Genomic DNA, 17,984 nt, shown 5'->3' with positions numbered 1-17,984 from the left:
GCAGGGGAACTCTTAACAAATGAGAGGCAGATATTGACAGACGGTCTGCAGTTTTGGTGATGAATGTATTTCATACACTGCTGCTCAAGGTCACTTCATGCTCAAAGCATTTACCAATCATCAAAACATCCTAGGTTTTCTGATGCTGTAGTACATTGTGAAGCTCAAAAATCAGCTAAGAGACACTCCACCACACTCCAAGTCTCTTCTTTGAAGAAATAAGTTAAAATGACAGCCTCTCTTTCCAGGATGTTTATCACATCTTCGGCTTAAAAAATGTGTGCAATATTTGCATAATTGCTCTCTATTTTTTTCTTCCTATTCTGAAGGTGCTAATTATAGCTGTGCTGCAAAACTCACTTGTGCTCGCACCCGCCACATCTAAATACCCATTCAAAATAGACATTAATTGCTTGGGAAGCCTACAGGAATCTGGTAATCTATGTTAAGACAATTTTGTTTTCCCCATGTGTACACTTTCCAAACGATCACTAAGTTATGTTGATTAGTATGGCTGATTTTATTTTCCTGTCCTGAGATCAGCTAACCCCATCACAGGTAGGACCTACCTGAGATCATCACAGTTCACCAAAGGGAGCCATTTTTTAAATATAAATTTAAATAACATTGCATTAATTGCTGCTCCTGCGTTTAGTTTACCCAGAGGATAATAAGCATGGAATAAATTGCCAGGGAAGGCGATTGAAGAGGACTCGAGAGGTAATTTGTTGCATTTCTGGATTGAAAGATTATATGATAAAGGAAAGAGGTGTTCAGAGCTATGAAAAACATAAAGATTTGTTGATCCTAATTACCTGTTCCTTAAAAATTCCCAAATTAATGATTAACTAGAATATTCAGGATATAGAAAAAAATCAAATGCTAGAAATCCAAGTTCAAAATAAGTGTTTGGAAATTCATCGATCAGCTGGCATCTGAAAGTCAAAAGACAGGTTAATACTTCTCAAAGAAGTACAGGCAGTTATCAAAATGAAACTATACATGCTGTTAATTCTTGTTTCGTACAGATTTTTCAGTTAATCAAAACTAGTTCACTTACTGGTTGGTATGGACCATTGAATTGATTTTCCTACTTGTGTTCCTGACTCGGGTGTCTGCAATGTGACTTATTTCATCCTTCACTCAGCCATCAGAAGTGCTCAGCCAAAGAACATGCTCTGAAAGTCTTTTTCAAGATATCACAATCTGATTCATGCCCTATCCAACGACTCTGTGTGCAGTATTGTCAACAGTAAGAAAGTTGCCAAAATACTTTCCCCTCGCAGCTTTGCCAATCATTTATCCACAAAACCAGTAAAGATTTAAAGCGATCTCATTTCTGAGCATTAGGATTATTGGGATCTATAAATTGTCCTATTCACCTTTTAACCTACGTTGAATCTGTCACCAAAGGGAAATGTCTTGCATCCCACACAAAGGCTTACATTACAAGAAACAAGTTTCGCTGAAACATTTTTCTGTCTCCAGTATGTTTGAATCTCAGTGGACTTACTGATGTTGCAGATTTTGATTGTGCAATAATCGTATTGAAATGCATTAAATCTTGATCTTTGAAGAGGCTAATTTTTACACAAATCTACAAACAATTTTCCATGTAGCCTCTTGTCTTGCTATACGGACATTAAAGCAACAAAAACGCATGTCTCAGATCTCTTTGTCTATGTTACTTCCTACAGACCATTCCTGGCCACAGTGGACGAATAACTGCAGTGTCCTTTGCTCCTGATGGACGGTATTTAGCCACATATTCCAATGCTGACAGTCACATCTCATTCTGGCAGGTATGCCTATATTGTTCCTTTTTGTTGGGCATGCTTCACAAGAAGATTTCTTGAATTTTAAAGGAGGTTGCATCATTTTGCACTAAACCCCAGGAAGTTAGGCTTCAGGTGACTATCAAACAGAACTGGAGCTAGAACTGAAGCCAGGCTAGGGGAACTAGGACCATAGCGATTTACAGGAAATGCTTTCGCTCTTAGGTAAATGGATGAGATTACCTATAAACATCACAAAACAAAGTTAATCAGTGACAGTTATAATTTTTGAGACAGAGAAAGCAGTTACAAGAGTAAATGGTTGCACTTAAATAAAGTGGATAGTGGGACCTCACGATTAACTTGTATTACCATACTCAACCGAACCCCAAGAGTGGCTGGAATACTGGACAGAACCCCAATATTTAATTTTAATTTTATAAGACTGTGAGGAAAGTTACCTCGCTCCAGGAGTGATTTCACACACAAAAGGGATATGGCATATTAAAACAAACTTTATTACTGACTTAATATTAACATTTCTTTAACGTCGCACAAGAAAATATCTTACAATTACCCCTTAAACAATGCAAATCAATACAGTGACACAATAACCCTTAACTGCTAACTTTACTCTCACTAAACAACAGAACCATCTCAGATCTCAATCCACTTTTAAATGCAGTTAGCAGACCCAGGCATACTTGCTTCAGAGATGTTCTTTGAGATTGTTTTAAGAGACAGCCCTGAATCCTGTCAGAACAATGCAGGACCTTTAGCTGAAGTCTTCAGAAACTCTCTTTACGGGTTGACTTCCAGGAACCAACTGAGCCGTCTCTGCTTCTCTGCTAAAATGTCGGGTACTCTAGCTCCTCCCATTAGTTATATCAGCTTACCAAGCTGAAACTCATGTTTCCAACTATCTACTCCCCAGGGATCCCTCTTAATCCAAACAAAAATCCATTAGCCCAAGCATTTGCAATGCTTTAATTACACCTCTTCTCCCAAAATATCTAGCTATCTTGCAAACTAGGATCTTTAACAACACCAGAACAGCAATCATACGCACACTAAACCAGGCTTTTAATCCTTACTGTACGAAATACACGTAATACAATGGCGTGATTCAGCCACCATGTTACGCCCGATGCAGATCCGGGTGCGACAGGTGAATCCTGGGAGAGTTACAAATCGGCCTTTGCATCAGGCGTTGGGCTAGGCTCATTATGCCCGGTGGGGTCTGGATCACACCATTAGGCTCATTTAGATATCCCACTGCTGCATTCATCTGGTGCCTGAAAGTTAACGGCCGCGCATGCGGGCTGATTAGTGCTGGTTTCCACAAGCGTGGACATGGCATGATGGCACCTCCTGGGGTCTCCCCTCAGTGGCCGGGGACAGGGCAAGGTAGTACCCTGGTGCTCAACCGGCACCCTGGCAGTGTCACCTGGGCACCCTGGCAGTCCCAACCTGGCACTGCCATGGTGCCCTGTTTGGCACTGCTAAGGTGCCTGGCTCCCAGTGCCCAGGTGCCAGGTCAGCACTGCCAAGGGTCAGGGCCTGGGGGGGGGGTCTATGCCCATGAAAGATGGATGAGGGGTGCTTTGAAGGAGCCTCCGAGAAGTTGCGGGGTCCTGAAAGCAGGGGTGTGGACGTTGGGGCAGCCTTTAAAAATGCACCAGATCTTTGAGGTGCCGATCCTGCTGGTGAGTTCAGCTCCCCAGTGGCAGAAAAATTTCAAAGTGTGGCCTTGACCAGGGAGAAACTCCCCAATTCCCCCCAAAATGGCTAAGTGCCATTGAATAGCGATCTTCATCTCATCATTGCAGCCACAGCGAAATATCATACCAAACGGGCCCGAGTTTGCACTGTAAAATTTAAAATATATATATTTTATTCAGGCATTTCATAAAAACAAACCGAAGCAGAAGAAAAATCATCCAACATTACAAATAACATACTCCCCCTCGGACCCCAGCCCCCCCTGCTCCCCACCATCACCCCCTTCTGCCATTTTAACCCCCCCCCCCCCGCTGACCCCTTGGTACTCCTTAAAGAAGTCAATGAACGGCTTCCACCTCCGAGAAAACCCATCAACTGACCCCCTCAGGCTGAACTTGACCTTCTCCAGCCTCAGGAATTCTGCCAGAGCACTGACCTACACCCTCGCTTTCGGCAGTTCTAAGTCCCTCCATCCAAGGCAAGATCCATTTCCCGGCTATCAGGGAGGCAAAGGCCAAGACATCGGCTTCTCTCACCCACTGGACTTCTGACACCCCGAATATCCCTACCTCTGGGCACGGGGCCACCTTCACCCCCAGCACCTCAGACATTGCGAACACAAAACCCTGCCAGAACCCCTTTAGCTTTGGACATGCCCAAAATATGTGGAAGTAGTTCGTGGGCCACCCTGTGCACCGGCCACATCTATCCACTATCTCCTCAAAAAACCAACTCATCCACACAACCCTCATATATGCTCTATGAATTACCTTAAACTGAATGAGGCTTAGCCTTTTGCACAACGAGGATGTATTCACCCTCTGCGGCCTCAGCCCGCGTCCCGGCCTCCCGCGTCTCGGCCTCCACCTCCCCACCCAGCTCCTTCTCCCACATATGCCTTATGTCCCCCCACAAGGCCCCCTCCCAATCCACTAGCTCCTTGTAGACCTCGGACAGCTTCCTTCCCTTATCTGCTTCTTTGACCGTACCTTATCCTGCAACTCCAGGGCGGTAGCACAGGAGAATACGGCACCTCTCCTCACAAAATCCCAGACATGCAGGTACCTAAAACCGTTCCCCCGGGCAACTCATAATCTTCCTCCAGGCCCTCCAAATTTACAAATCTGCCCCCTAGAAACAGGTTGCCAAATCGCTCAATCCCTGCCTGCCGACACCCCCGAAAACTCGCATCCAGCCCTCCCCGGTGTAAACCTAAGATTGTCACAAATTGGTGCCCACACAGAGGCACCCTCCCCCAGCCTCAAATGCTGCCGCCACTGCCCCAACACCCTCAACGCCGACACTGGGCTCATGGAGTGTGGCCGGTGAGGATGGCAGAGGTGCTGTTAACAACGCCCTTCTCGTTCTCCTACAAGAAGTAGCCCCCACACCGACCCCTCCCCCACTACCCATTTCCTAACCATGGCAAAGTTCGCCGCCCAGTAGTAGTTCATTACATTCAGCAACACCACCACCCCCCACCTCGCACCCGCTCCAAGAAAGCCCTCCTGACCCGCGGAGTCTTCCCCGCCCACACAAACCCAGAAATGAACGCATTGACCTTTTTAAAGAACGCCTTCGGGACAAAGTTTGGGAGGTTCTGAAACACAAACAGAAACCTTGGCAGCACCATAATTTTTACTGTCCGCACACGTCCTGCCAGCGACAATGGCAGCTCATCCCACCTCTTAAAGTGCTTCTTCTGCTCCATCAACTGGGTCAAATTCAACTTATACAACTGCGCCCAACCCCACGTCATCTGAATGCCCAGTATCTAAAACTCGCCCCCATTACCTTAAATGGCAGCTCTTCTAACCTCCCCTCCTGCCCTCTAGCCACAATCGGGAATACCTCACTCTTTCCCATGCTCAACTTGTACCCAGAGAACCGACCAAAATCATCCAAAATCCCTATAATGCCCCCAATACCACCCAGTGGGTCCAAAATGTATAACAGCAGGTCATCCGCGTAGAGCGGGACCCTGTGTTCGGCATCCCCCCGCACAATCCCTCAATGCCCTAAGCTCCATTGCTCGTGGCTCTATTGCCAAGACAAAGAGCAATGGGGAGAACGGGCATTCCTGCTTTGTCTCCTGATGCAGCCCAAGACATCCCAAACTCACTCGGTTCACCCACACACTTGCGACAGGTGACTTGTACAGCAGCCGGACCCAGCTCACAAACCCCTGTCCGAACCCAAACCACCCCAGCACCTCCCACAGATATCCCCACTCCACCTGGTCAAATGCCTTCTCCGTATGCATCATTACTACCACCTTCACCTCCTGCCCCTCCGAAGGCATCGTAATTATTTTGAGTAGCCTCCTCACATTCGGCAACAGCTGCCTCCCGTTCACGAAACCCGTTTGTTCCTCGCCTATCACCCCGGGACGCAGTCCGCGATTCACAAACTTGGCATCTACGTTCAATAATGATTTGGGCGGAATGACCCACACTGCTCTGGATCCTTGTCCTTTTTCAATAGCCTGTGTTAGTGTAAGGGGGAGTTCTCCCCTCTCCCTAGCCTCGATGGATGCCCTCACCAGCAGTGGCCCCAAGTCCCCGCCAAACTATTTATAAAACTCCACCGGAAGCCCATCAGGACCCAGGGATTACCTGCCTGCATCGCCCGCATACTCTCCATCGCCTCCCTCAGCCCGATTGGGATCCCCAATCCCTGCACCAACTCCTCGCCCACCCTGGGAAACTACAGCCCGTCCAGGAACTGCCTTTATCCACCCTCAGAATCTCATCTACCACCCATGCCATCTCCCAGCCAACTACCCCGCCAGCAGCGCCTTACCTAGGACAAAAAGGTCAATCTGGGAGTACACCCAGTGCACATGGAAGAAGTATGAGAATTCCTTTGCCCTCGGCCTCCCAAACCTCCACGGATTCACCAACCACCCCCACCCCCATGTGCTCCGTAAACCCCGTCAGCTCCTATACCACTGCCGACACCTTCAGCGATCTCGGGCTCAATAACCATGTTAAATTCCCCCCCCCCCACCTCCCCAAACGCAGCTCAATAACCATGTTAAATTCTCTTCCCCTCCCCCTCCCCGCAAATGATCAAACCAAGGTCAATGATCTTCCTCAGCACCCGCCTCATGAAATCTACATCATCCCAATTTGGGGGATAAACATTTTCCAGGACCACCAGCATCCCCTCCAGCTTCCCACTCACCATTACAAACCTCCCCACCGAATCTGCCACAATATTCCCCACCTCGAACGCCACCCGCTTATTCACCAGCACTTCCACCCCACTCGTCTTCAGAACCAGTACCGAATGGAACACCTGCCCCTTTCCTCAAACTTATCTGGTCCCCTATCTTTGAGCTGTTGGGGAGAGTTTAAACTAATGTGGCAGGGGGATGGAAACCGATGCAGGAAGTTGGAAGGTAGTAAAACAGGGACAGAAACAAAAGGCTGTAAGGGGGAAAGTGTAAGGCAGAGAAGCCATAGTCAAAAATCAAAAAGGGCGACAGTACAAGGTACAGTGACTGAGGGGAGTTCAGTGAATAGGACCAGGAATACTAAAAGAAATAAAACGGGAAGTGAAAACATTAATGGTAAGTGACGTGGCAGGTTGTTACATGAAGATATGGGTTCAACGACAAGGAAAATTAGGAGAAAGGTTAAGAGGAAATATAACTTAGGAGAGGTTACTGATCGAGGTGTTAAGATTCAGAACAGAGGTAAAGAAGCCAACATAAGGGTACTTTATCTGAATGCTCGTAGTATTCGGAATAAGGTAAATGAGTTGATGGCGCAAATCATCGTGAATGACTATGATTTAGTGGCCATTACTGAAACATGGTTAAAAGATGGTCACGACTGGGAGTTAAATATCCGAGGATATCAAACTATTCGGAAGGACAGAGTAGATGGTAAGGGAGGTGGTGTAGCTCTGTTATTTAAGGATGACATCCGGGCAACAGTAAGGGATGACATCGGTGCAATGGAGGATCAGGTTGAATCCATTTGGGTGGAAATCAGGAATAGTAAGGCAAAAAAGTCATTGATAGGAGTAGTCTATAGGCCACCAAATAATAACATTATGGTGGGGCAGGCAATAAACAAAGAAATAACTGATGCATGTAGAAATGGTACAGCAGTTATCATGGGGGATTTTAATCTACATGTCGATTGGTTTATCCAGGTCGGTCAAGGCAGCCTTGAGGAGGAGTTTATAGAATGTATCCGCAATAGTTTCCTAGAACAGTATGTAATGGAACCTACAAGGGAACAAGCGGTCCTAGATCTGGTCCTGTGTAATGAGACAGGATTGATTCAGGATCTCATAGTTAGGGATCCGCTCGGAAGGAGCGATCATAATATGGTGGAATTTAAAATACAGATGGAGGGTGAGAAGGTAAAATCAAGCACTAGTGTTTTGTGCTTAAACAAAGGAGATTACAATGGGATGAGAGAAGAGTAGCTAAGGGAGACTGGGAGCAAAGATTTTATGGTGAAACAGTTGAGGAACAGTGGATAACCTTCCAAGCGATTTTTCACAGTGTTCAGCAAAGGTTTACACCAACAAAAAGGAAGGACGGTAGAAAGAGGGAAAATCGACCGTGGATATCTGAGGAAATAAGGGAGAGTATCAAATTGAAGGAAAAAGCATACAAAGTAGTAAAGATTAGTGGGTGATTAGAGGACTGGGAAATCTTTAGGGGGCAACAGAAATCTACTAAAAAAGCTATAAAGAAGAGTAAGATAGATTATGAGAGTAAACTTGCTCAGAATATAAAAACAGATGGTAAAAGTTTCTACAAATATATAAAACAAAAAAGAGTGGCTAAGGTAAATATTGGTCCTTTAGAGGATGAGAAGGGAGATTTAATAATGGGAGATGAGGAAATGGCTGAGGAACTGAACAGGTTTTTTAGGTCGGTCTTCACAGTGGAAGACACAAATAACATGCCAGTGACTGATGGAAATGAGGCTATGAAGGGTGAGGATCTTGAGAGGATTGTTATCACCAAGGAGGTAGTGATGGGCAAGCTAATGGGACTAAAGGTAGACAAGTCTCCTGGCCCTGATGGAATGCATCCCAGAGTGCTAAAAGAGATGGCTAGGGAAATTGCAAATGCACTACTGATAATTTACCAAAATTTTGTCCTTCATTGCTAGAGGGATGGAGTTTAAGATTAGGGAGATTATGCTGCAATTGTATAAGGTGTTAGTGAGGCCACACCTAGAGTATTGTGTTCAGTTTTGGTCTCCTTACTTGAGAAAGGACGTACTGGCACTGGAGCGTGTGCAGAGGAGATTCACTAGGTTAATCCCAGAGCTGAAGGGGTCGGATTACGAGGAGAGGTTGAGTAGACTGGGACTGTACTCATTGGAATTTAGAAGGATGAGGGGGGATCTTATAGAAACATATAAAATTATGAAGGGAATAGATAGGATAGATGCGGGCAGGTTGTTTCCACTGGCGGGTGAAAGCAGAACTAGGGGGCATAGCCTCAAAATAAGGGGAAGTAGATTTAGGACTGAGTTTAGGAGGAACTTCTTCACCCAAAGGATTGTGAATCTATGGAATTCCTTGCCCAGTGAAGCAGTAGAGGCTCCTTAATTAAATGTTTTTAAGATAAAGATAGATAGTTTTTTGAAGAATAAAGGGATTAAGGGTTATGGTGTTCGGGTCGGAAAGTGGAGCTGAGTCCACAAAAGATCAGCCATGATCTCATTGAATTGTGGAGCAGTCTCGAGGGGCCAGATGGACTACTCCTGCTCCTAGTTCTTATGTTTTAAGAGCTTCTGCAAAAAGGCCACGTCTGCCTTCAGACTCCTCAGGTGCATGAACACAGGTGACCGTTTGACCGGCCCATTCAGACCCCTCACGTTCACGTGACCAGCCTGGTTGTGGGGGGCTCCCCGCTCCCCTCCTCCGCTGATCAACCATATCCCTTTTTGGGCAAGACTGCGGCCCGTGTCACGTGACTCTCCAGGCCCACTCTCGGATGTCCACCGTCAGGGATCCTCTTCCAACTGCGCCAGATCAACCACACCCTTGTCAGCTACCCTCCCCGCCGCCCACTCCCAAATAAAACCTCAACCCCAGCCTCCTCCTGGCAACCCCCACTACACTCCCATTAACTAGCCCGCCCAGCTAGCATGGTGGCCCCCGCTCAAAGCCTCCAACCACACTACCCCCCCAATTTCCTTCCCTCCCTCGCCACTCTCCCAACAAGCAGCAAAAGTTGCACTCACCCTTGATGTTCCCCCATGAAGGGCCTGCCCTCCAAAAACCCCACCATTAAAAAAAAACACTTCAAAGGGAAAAGTTTTTCAGAGAACAGACAAAAAAACACTCACACAAACTCCCCCAACGTTCCATGTCCTCACTCTCCTGCCAGTCCATTGTCCCTCATGAACTCCATTGTCTCTTCTGGCATGCCAAAATAATACTCACGCTCTGAAAAGTCAGAGGCGGGAAGGGTACAGCATGCCAAACTTCACCCTCTTCTTTAAGAGGGCAGCCTTTACCCGGTTAAACCCGGCCCTCCTCTTCACCAGTTCTGCACCCAAGTCCTGATACACCTGCAGCTCGTTCTACTCCCAGGTGCACTTCCTCAGCTGCTTCACCCACCATTGGATCTACTCCTTATCCAGAAGTCAGTGCAACCGCACCACCATCGCCCTTGGTGGCGCGCCCGTTTGTGGCCTCATCAGCGCCCTGTACGCTCGGTCGACCTCCAGAGGCTGGTCAGGGGCCCCCTCCCCCATAACTGCTCGAACATTTTGGCCACGTACGTGCCAGCGTCCGAACCTTCGATGTCTTTGGGCATCCCCACGATCCTCAGATTTGTTTTCTGGAGCAATTCTCCAGATCCTCCACCTTTTCCTTCAGCCTCTTCTGGGTCTCCCACATCACCCTCACCTTGGCCACCAATGAGGCCAACGGCTCCTCGTGTTCCCCACCGCCTCCTCTACTAGCTGCTTCATTGACCACAGGGTGGGCAGAACAACCCCTTGCCCTCCTGTGGCACATCACAAAGACCCTCCTGTTCCTGCAGCTCTTTTCCTCTCGCCCACTCCTAGCTCGTGGATCCATCCACTAGACACAACAGAGGAGTAACACCTTCCATAACTACTCCTGCACCTCGTGCCATTAAAATTGTCGCCCTTCGGGTTGAGAAAAGACCAGAAAATACCGGCGTGAGTGGGAGCCACCAAATGTGCGACTGCTCACTCCATGGCACCGGGAATCTCCGCACTTTAACATTTTCCATTGAATCACGCTCACAATCTCTAATTCCTACATTCATCACACCTGAAGAACATCTGTTGAAACTATTTAAACAGGATGATGGGGAAAGTTAGAGTAGGGAATAAGGTTGCGTATAAGAAGAGAGAGGATAATGCGAGTAATCTGGACAAGACTAAGATTGCAGTCTTACGAGAAGTGGTGCGTAGTCCACGAAGGAAGATAGGGCTATCAGATAGGAAAGTTGAGAGAACAAAGACCAAAGTGGATGTGTGTCATAAAATGATGCTACTTTATATTAAATTTGACTTTTCCTGAAGATTATGTACGTGCACCACTACAGACATCTATGCCTACAGCAACCCCTTAGCACGTTGGAGATTTGGATTTTTATATTAGTAATAAAATCCTTTGAAACTCAGCGTTACTTTTGCAAAATCATTTGGGAATGCAGATACTCAAAGCAAGTACAGCAGACTTCAGAAGCTGCGCACAAAAACGTGCCAGTGGCTACCTGTGGAGTATGAGGATCATGATCTGGTTTGGTACTATCTTTATTATGTTATTTGGTTGATTACCAGCATGTTCATGGTTTCTAGCATTGGGTATTTTTATTGCTATTTGCCGAGATACATATCTCTGTTAGTGGGCATTAACTTGGCTGGCTTTTTTATAATTAATCTCATTCAGGGTGGAAAAAACAGAAACATTTTTAAAAATTCATTCTTGGGATCTGGGCATCGCTGGCTAGGCTAGCATTTGTTGCCTGTCCCTAATTACCCTTGAGACTGTGCTGGTGAGCTGCCTTCTTGAACTGCTGCAGTCCATCTAGTGTAGGTACACCCACAGTGCTGTTAGAGGAGGAGTAAAGGAACGGCGATATATTTCGAAGTCAGGATGGTGAGAGGCTTCGAATAGAACTTCCAGGTGGTGGTGTTCCCATCTGCTGCTATTTTGAAGATTGTGTTTCAAATAATATGCCATTTTTACCACAATATCTCATGGAGGTTTTGCTAGGATATTCAACTCGGCTGATCTATGAAAATTGAGTTGAGTACAGACAAATACAAGTACTGCATTTTGGAACTAAAATTTAAAGCCATCTCTCCTCCCTGGATTGAAGAGGATATGCTAAAGAGGAAGTTGAATGAAACTGATGGCTCACCGCTCACCATGTACATTCCCCACATTCTCGGGCACTGATGTGTAGATCCTAACCACATGCTCCATAAAAGATGAGTGTCCTTCCGATGTTGAAATCGTTGCAGCAGGTTGTCCTCCCAGGATGCTTGGGGATCAAAGCCACCACTGTATGGTTAGAGATGGCCTTCAGGTAGGAGCATTCAGCCAGGACGGCCAGACAATAAGTTTTCCTCCGGAGAGGCAGTTTAATTTTACTAGCCTGGGCCTTCCCTCAATTGAACAGTCTCAGGCCTGGTCAATTCTTTCTTGTTTCCAACTCCATCAGAATGACCAACAGCCTTACTGAGATAAAAACAGGGTTCCCCACACGATATTTTTTAAAGGTTTTAAAACAACTGACCCTGCCTTTTCGCTGGTGGCTGGACTGGATTTCCTTGCAGTTCAGTCTGGCTGTGGAGAGAGAAAGGTCTTTACTTTGAATCTTCAGAAAGAATCCATGAGATGAGAGATTGATCAAGGCTGTGACCCTCCAGCTTCTGACCAAAACGAAACTAAAAGAGAAAAAAAACACAGTCACATAGAGGAAGGAACATTCTGGAGAATACCTCAACCAATCAGCAGGGGCTATTGATAAGGCCTAGCAATCCAAAACAATCCATTGGCTGACAGCCAAGTCCATCAAGATGTGTTAGCATTGATCTCCCTTAAATCTGCTAATCTGAAATATAAACAGCTCTTTGCAACATGCCCAGCCTGAGGTCATAAGTCAATCCTTCGTTTACCAGCCACTCGAATTAAAAGTGAAGTCCACCTTAAAGGCATAGGCACATTAATTGTCAACGTACAAAAATTGAAATAGCAAAACAACAGAAATTCAAAAAGGAAAAAACAAGGGACAAACAGGTATTAACAGGAGGATCCTTACAATGGCATCTAAACAGTGTTCAATGCCAATTACCATGGTGGTGGATAGGGGAATTGAATCCAAGTTGTGGGGAGATTAGGAGAAGTGGAGTGGGATTTCTGGGTGGCAGATTAAAAACACCTGAAAGTGTCTGCATTTCGGGAAGTTGGCAACCTACTAACTTACATCTCTTTTTAAGTATTTTTATTAAGATTTTGCAGAATTTTTCATAATAAAACAGTAGTAACAATAATAACAAAACAAACTAGAGTGAACATTAACATAGTGTAAAAAGAGAATATACAATAACAATTAAATAGACATTACCCCACCCGACTCAGTCTTCCCACACCATCCCAATGAAGCACTCCCACCCCCCACGGATTGATGCTGCTGACATTTTAATTTTCCCCGAGAAAGTCGATGAACGGCTGCCACCTCCGAGAGAACCCTAGCGTAGACCCTCTTAAGGCAAACTTTATTTTCTCGAGGCTGAGAGACCCAGCCATGTCATTAACCCAAGTCTCTACACTCGGGGGGGCTTCGAGTCCCTCCACATTAATAAAATCCGTCTCCGGGCTATTACGGAGGCAAAGGCCAAGACGTCGGCCTCTTTCGCCCCTTGAAATCCCGGGTCTTCCGACACTCCAAAGGTCGCTATTTCTGGACTCGGCACTAACGTGTGTTAAGCACCTTGGACATTGCCCTCGCGAACCCTTGCCAGAACTCTCTGAGCTCCGGGCATGCCCAAAACATGTGGACATGGTTTGCAGGTCTGCCCATGCGCCTCATACAACTGTCTTCTACCCCAAAAAACTTGCTCACTCTTGCTGCCATCATGTGTGCCCGGTGGACCACCTTAAATTGAATTAGACTGAGCCAGGCACATGAGGAGGAGGAATTAACCCTGCCCAGGACCTCTGCCCACAGACCCGCTTCTAACTCCTCACCTAGCTCCTCCTCCCACTTGCTCTTGAGCTCCTCCACCGGGGTTTCCTCCGCCTCCTGTAGTTCCTGGTAGATATCCAACACCTTCCCCTCCCCCACCCATGTGCCGGAGACCATCCTGTCCTGTATCCTCAGTGGCGGCAGCATCGGAAAGGCCACTACCTGTTTTTTCAGGAAGGCTCGTACTTGCAGATATTTAAAGGCGTTTCCTGGCGGCAGATTACATTTGTCCTCTTGCGCCTTCAAACTGGGAAAGCTTCCGTCTATGAACAGATCTCCCATCCTTCTGATGCCTGCCCTCTGCCAGCTCTGGAATCCACCATCCATCCTACCCGAGACAAACCTGTGGCTGTTGCATATCGGGATCCAGACCGACGCTCCCTCCGCCTTTTTGTACCTCCTCCACTGTCCCCAGATCCGCAGTGTCACCACCACCACCGGACGTGTGGAATAAAGGGTCGGCGAGAACGGCAACGGAGCCGTTATCAAAGCTCCCAGACTAGTACGTTTCCATGACGCCGCCTCCAGCTGCTCCCCCCCCCCCCCCCGCCCAATCGCCCACTTCCTAATCATAGCTATATTGGCCGCCCAGTAGTAGTTGCGAAAGTTTGGCAGCACCAACCCATCCCCCCCCCCCCTGCCCCCCCGAATGCGCTCCAACAGCGATCTCCTTACTCGCGGAGTCTTATTCGCCCACATAAAGCCCGAAATGATCCTACTCACCCGTTTTAAAACGGCCTTGGGGATGAAGATGGGGAGGCACTGATAGACAACAAAAATCTGGGGAGGACAGTCATTTTCACGGTCTGCACCCTCCCTGCCAGTGACAGCGGGAGCATGTCCCACCTTTTAAAGTCCCCTTCCATTTGCTCCAACCAGGTCAGGTTGAGCCTGTGCAGGGCATCCCATTTCCTGGTCACCTGTATACCCAGGTAACGAAAACTTTTCTCTACCATCCTGAGCGGCAGCTCTTTCAGTCTCTCCTCCTGCCCCTTGGCCTGGATCACAAACAACTCGCTCTTTCCCATGTTCAGTTTGTACCCTGAAAAACTACCAAAATCCCTCAGGATCCGCAGAACCTCCCCCATCCCCTCCACAGGGTCCGAAATGTAAAGGAGCAAATCATCTGCGTATAGCAAGACCCGATGTTCCACCCCCCCCCGACCCAGTCCCCGCCAGTTCCTCGAAGCTCTCAGCGCCATAGCTAGCGGTTCTATAGCTAGGGCAAATAGTAACGGGGAGAGGGGACACCCCTGCCTCGTTCCCCGGTGAAGCTCTAAGTACTCCGACCTCAGCCGGTTTGTACATACACTTGCTACAGGCGCCTGGTACAGCAATTTCACCCAGCCAATAAAGCCCTCACCAAACCCGAACCTCCCCAGTGTTTCCCACCAGTACTCCCACAAAGGCTTTCTCTGCGTCCATCGCTGTTACTACCTCCGCCTCCCCTCCCTCTGAGGGCATCATAATAATATTCAGAAGTCTCCGCACATTGGTATTGAGTTGTCTGCCTTTAACAAACCCAGTCTGGTCTTCCTCTATCACCCCTGGGACGCAATCCTCAATTCTTGTGGCCAGAATCTTAGCTAGCAAGTTGGCATCCACGTTTAAAAGCGAAATCGGCCTGAATGACCCGCAATGTTCCGGGTCCTTCCCTCGTTTAAGAATGAGATCCACCTTTGGAAACCTCAACTGGTCCAAAAATTGCATCATCCCTTCCGCTCCCGTCGGGGGCTCCGACTCGTATAGTTTACTATAGAGCTCCTTAAAGACTCCGTTCATCCCTCCTGGATCCAAGACCATGTTACCCTCCTTATTCTTAACTCCCACGATTTCCCTGGCCGCCTCCCTCTTTCGCAGTTGGTGTGCAAGCATTCTACTCGCTTTCTCCCCGTTCTCATAGACTGCCCCCCTTGCTTTCCTCAGTGCTACCGCTTTCCCTGTGGTCAGCAGTTCAAACTCCGCCTGCAGATTCCGCCGTTCCTTCAGTAGCCCCACCTCAGGGGCCTCCGCGTAACTCCTCTCCACTCGGAGTATCTCCTCCACCAGTCTCTCCCTCTCCGCTCTTTCTCTCTTTTCCCTATGGGATTGAATTGAGATGAGCTCCCCTCTGACAACTGCCTTCAGAGCCTCCCAGACCGTTGCCGCTGCTACCTCACCCGTATCGTTTGTTTCCAGGTAATCCTGGATGTTCCTCCTAATCCGCCCGCAAGCCTCTTCGTCCGCCAGCAGCCCCACATCCAGTCTCCAGAGTAGGCGCTGATCTCTCTCCTCACTAAGCCACAGGTCCACTCAGTGCGGGGCATGGTCCGAGACTGTGATTGCTGAGTATTCTGTCCTCCACACCTTTGGCACTAACGCCCTGCTCAAGACAAAGAAATATATGCGGGAATAAACCTTATGAACGTGGGAGAAAAAAGAGAACTCCTTCGCTCTCGACCACGCGAACCGCCAGGGTTCCCCCCCCCCCATCTGCTCCATAAAACCCTTCAGTTCCTTAGCTACTGCCGGTCTCTTCCCTGTCCTGGACTTCGACTGGTCCAGCTCAGGGTCAATGACTGTGTTAAAGTCTCCCCCCATGATCAGGTTATGTGACTCTAAGTCCGGGATTTTGCCTAGCATGCGTCTCATAAATTCCACATCATCCCATTTCGGAGCGTAGACGTTCACAAACACCACCCGGACCCCCACCCACTTTCCACTCACCATTATATACCTGCCCCACTTATCTGCCACAATTCTCCCAGCCTCGAATGCCACACCATTACTGATCAGAATTGCTACCCCCCTGGTCTTCGAATCCAGCCCTGAATGGAACACCTGGCCTACCCATCCCTTTCTCAATCTCGTATGATCTGCAAGCTTTGAATGTGTCTCCTGAAGCATTGCTACGTCTGCCTTTAACCCCTTTAGATGTGCGAACACGCGTGCTCTTTTGACCAGCCCATTCAAATCCTTCACATTCCACGTGATCAGCCTGGATGGACAGGGGGCTAACCCCCCCCCGGCCGACTAGCCATCGCCCTTTTTTAGCCAACCTCGAGCCCGATCCCTTCGCTTCCTCGAGCGCCCCCACAGGGAGCCCCTGACCCTCAATTGGTACCCCGAAATTGATACTTACTCTGTCAGCAAAGCAGCATTCCCCCCCTCCCCTCCCCCCCCCCCCCCCAACAGCCCCACGCCCCAAAAACCCCCGCCAAGCACCAGCTGAGCACTTGCTCATCCCCCACTACGCTCCCGAGAGTCAGCTGACTCCGGCAGCTCCCGCCCCTGGCGCCCATCAGACTGTCGCCTCATTGTCCGGACCCCTCTACCCACATGAATAAACCAATTAAACTACCACTCCAGCCCCAGTGAGTAAATAGTAATACCAAACGAAAAATAAACAGAAGACACTAACATTGCCCCGTGAGGATACACTTGTTGAACCAAGGCTCCAACTTCCCGAAAAGTCGCACCAAGTACAGGGCCCCTCCCCCCTCCGTATCTCAACTTTGCCGAAAACACCACCTTCCAGCCACCATCACAGCCCTTACACGCATCCAACATTGTAGACAATCTTATATTAGAAACTGTACCGTGTTACCCAGCCCCACCGTCGCATTCCACCAAAGCTTAACTGTCCTTTAATTCGAGTCCAGCTTTTCTTGTTTGACGAATGACCACGCCTCGTCCGGCGTCTCAAAATAGTGATGCCGTACATGACCCATAGCCTCGCTGGGTGTAGCAACCCAAATTTCACCCCCTTGCTGAAGAGGGTCGCTTTCACCCGGTTGAATCCAACACGCCTCTTGGCCAGCTCCACACCCAGGTCCTGGTAGATGCGTATCACGCTGTTCTCCCACCTGCTGCTCCGTTCTTTTTTTGCCCACCGCAAAACAAGTTCCTTGTCTGAGAAGCGATGAAATCTCACCACCATGGCCCTCGGCGGTTCATTCGCCCTGGGCTTCCTTGCGAGGGCGCTGTGCGTTCCGCCCAGCTCCAGGGGTCGAGGGAATACCCCAGTCCCTAGCACCGTCTCCAGCATCTTAGACACAAATGCTCCCACATCCGACCCCTCCACACCTTCGGGGAGGCCCTCAATTTTCAAGTTCTGTCTCCTGGACCTGTTTTCTAGGTCCTCCAGCCTCTCCCGCCACTTCTTGTGGAGGTCATCCTGCGTCTCCACCTTAAGAGCCAATACGACCAACTCGTCCTCTTGGGCGGATAGCTTTTTCTCCAACTCTTTAATCGCTTTCCCTTGTGTCGCCTGAGTTGCGATCATTTGGTCT

General features: G+C 48.3%; 1 protein-coding gene across 3 annotated transcripts in view; it reads left to right on the top strand.

Moving 5' to 3' along the window:
- The window catches only part of wdr7 (WD repeat domain 7), a 1,110,115-nt gene that overhangs the window by 1,064,563 nt on the left and 27,568 nt on the right, over positions 1–17,984 (top strand). For all 3 annotated transcript variants that reach the window (XM_072497366.1, XM_072497365.1, XM_072497364.1), the window contains one exon: positions 1,698–1,802. In XM_072497366.1, coding sequence (XP_072353467.1) covers positions 1,698–1,802 — 105 coding nt within the window. The remainder of the gene's footprint in view (positions 1–1,697; positions 1,803–17,984) is intronic.

This window comes from Scyliorhinus torazame, chromosome 3, assembly GCF_047496885.1.
Source record: "Scyliorhinus torazame isolate Kashiwa2021f chromosome 3, sScyTor2.1, whole genome shotgun sequence".
Lineage (NCBI taxonomy): Eukaryota > Metazoa > Chordata > Chondrichthyes > Carcharhiniformes > Scyliorhinidae > Scyliorhinus > Scyliorhinus torazame.
The sequence above is the reverse complement of the archived record's forward strand: the minus strand, read 5'-3'. Positions and strand labels throughout refer to the sequence as shown.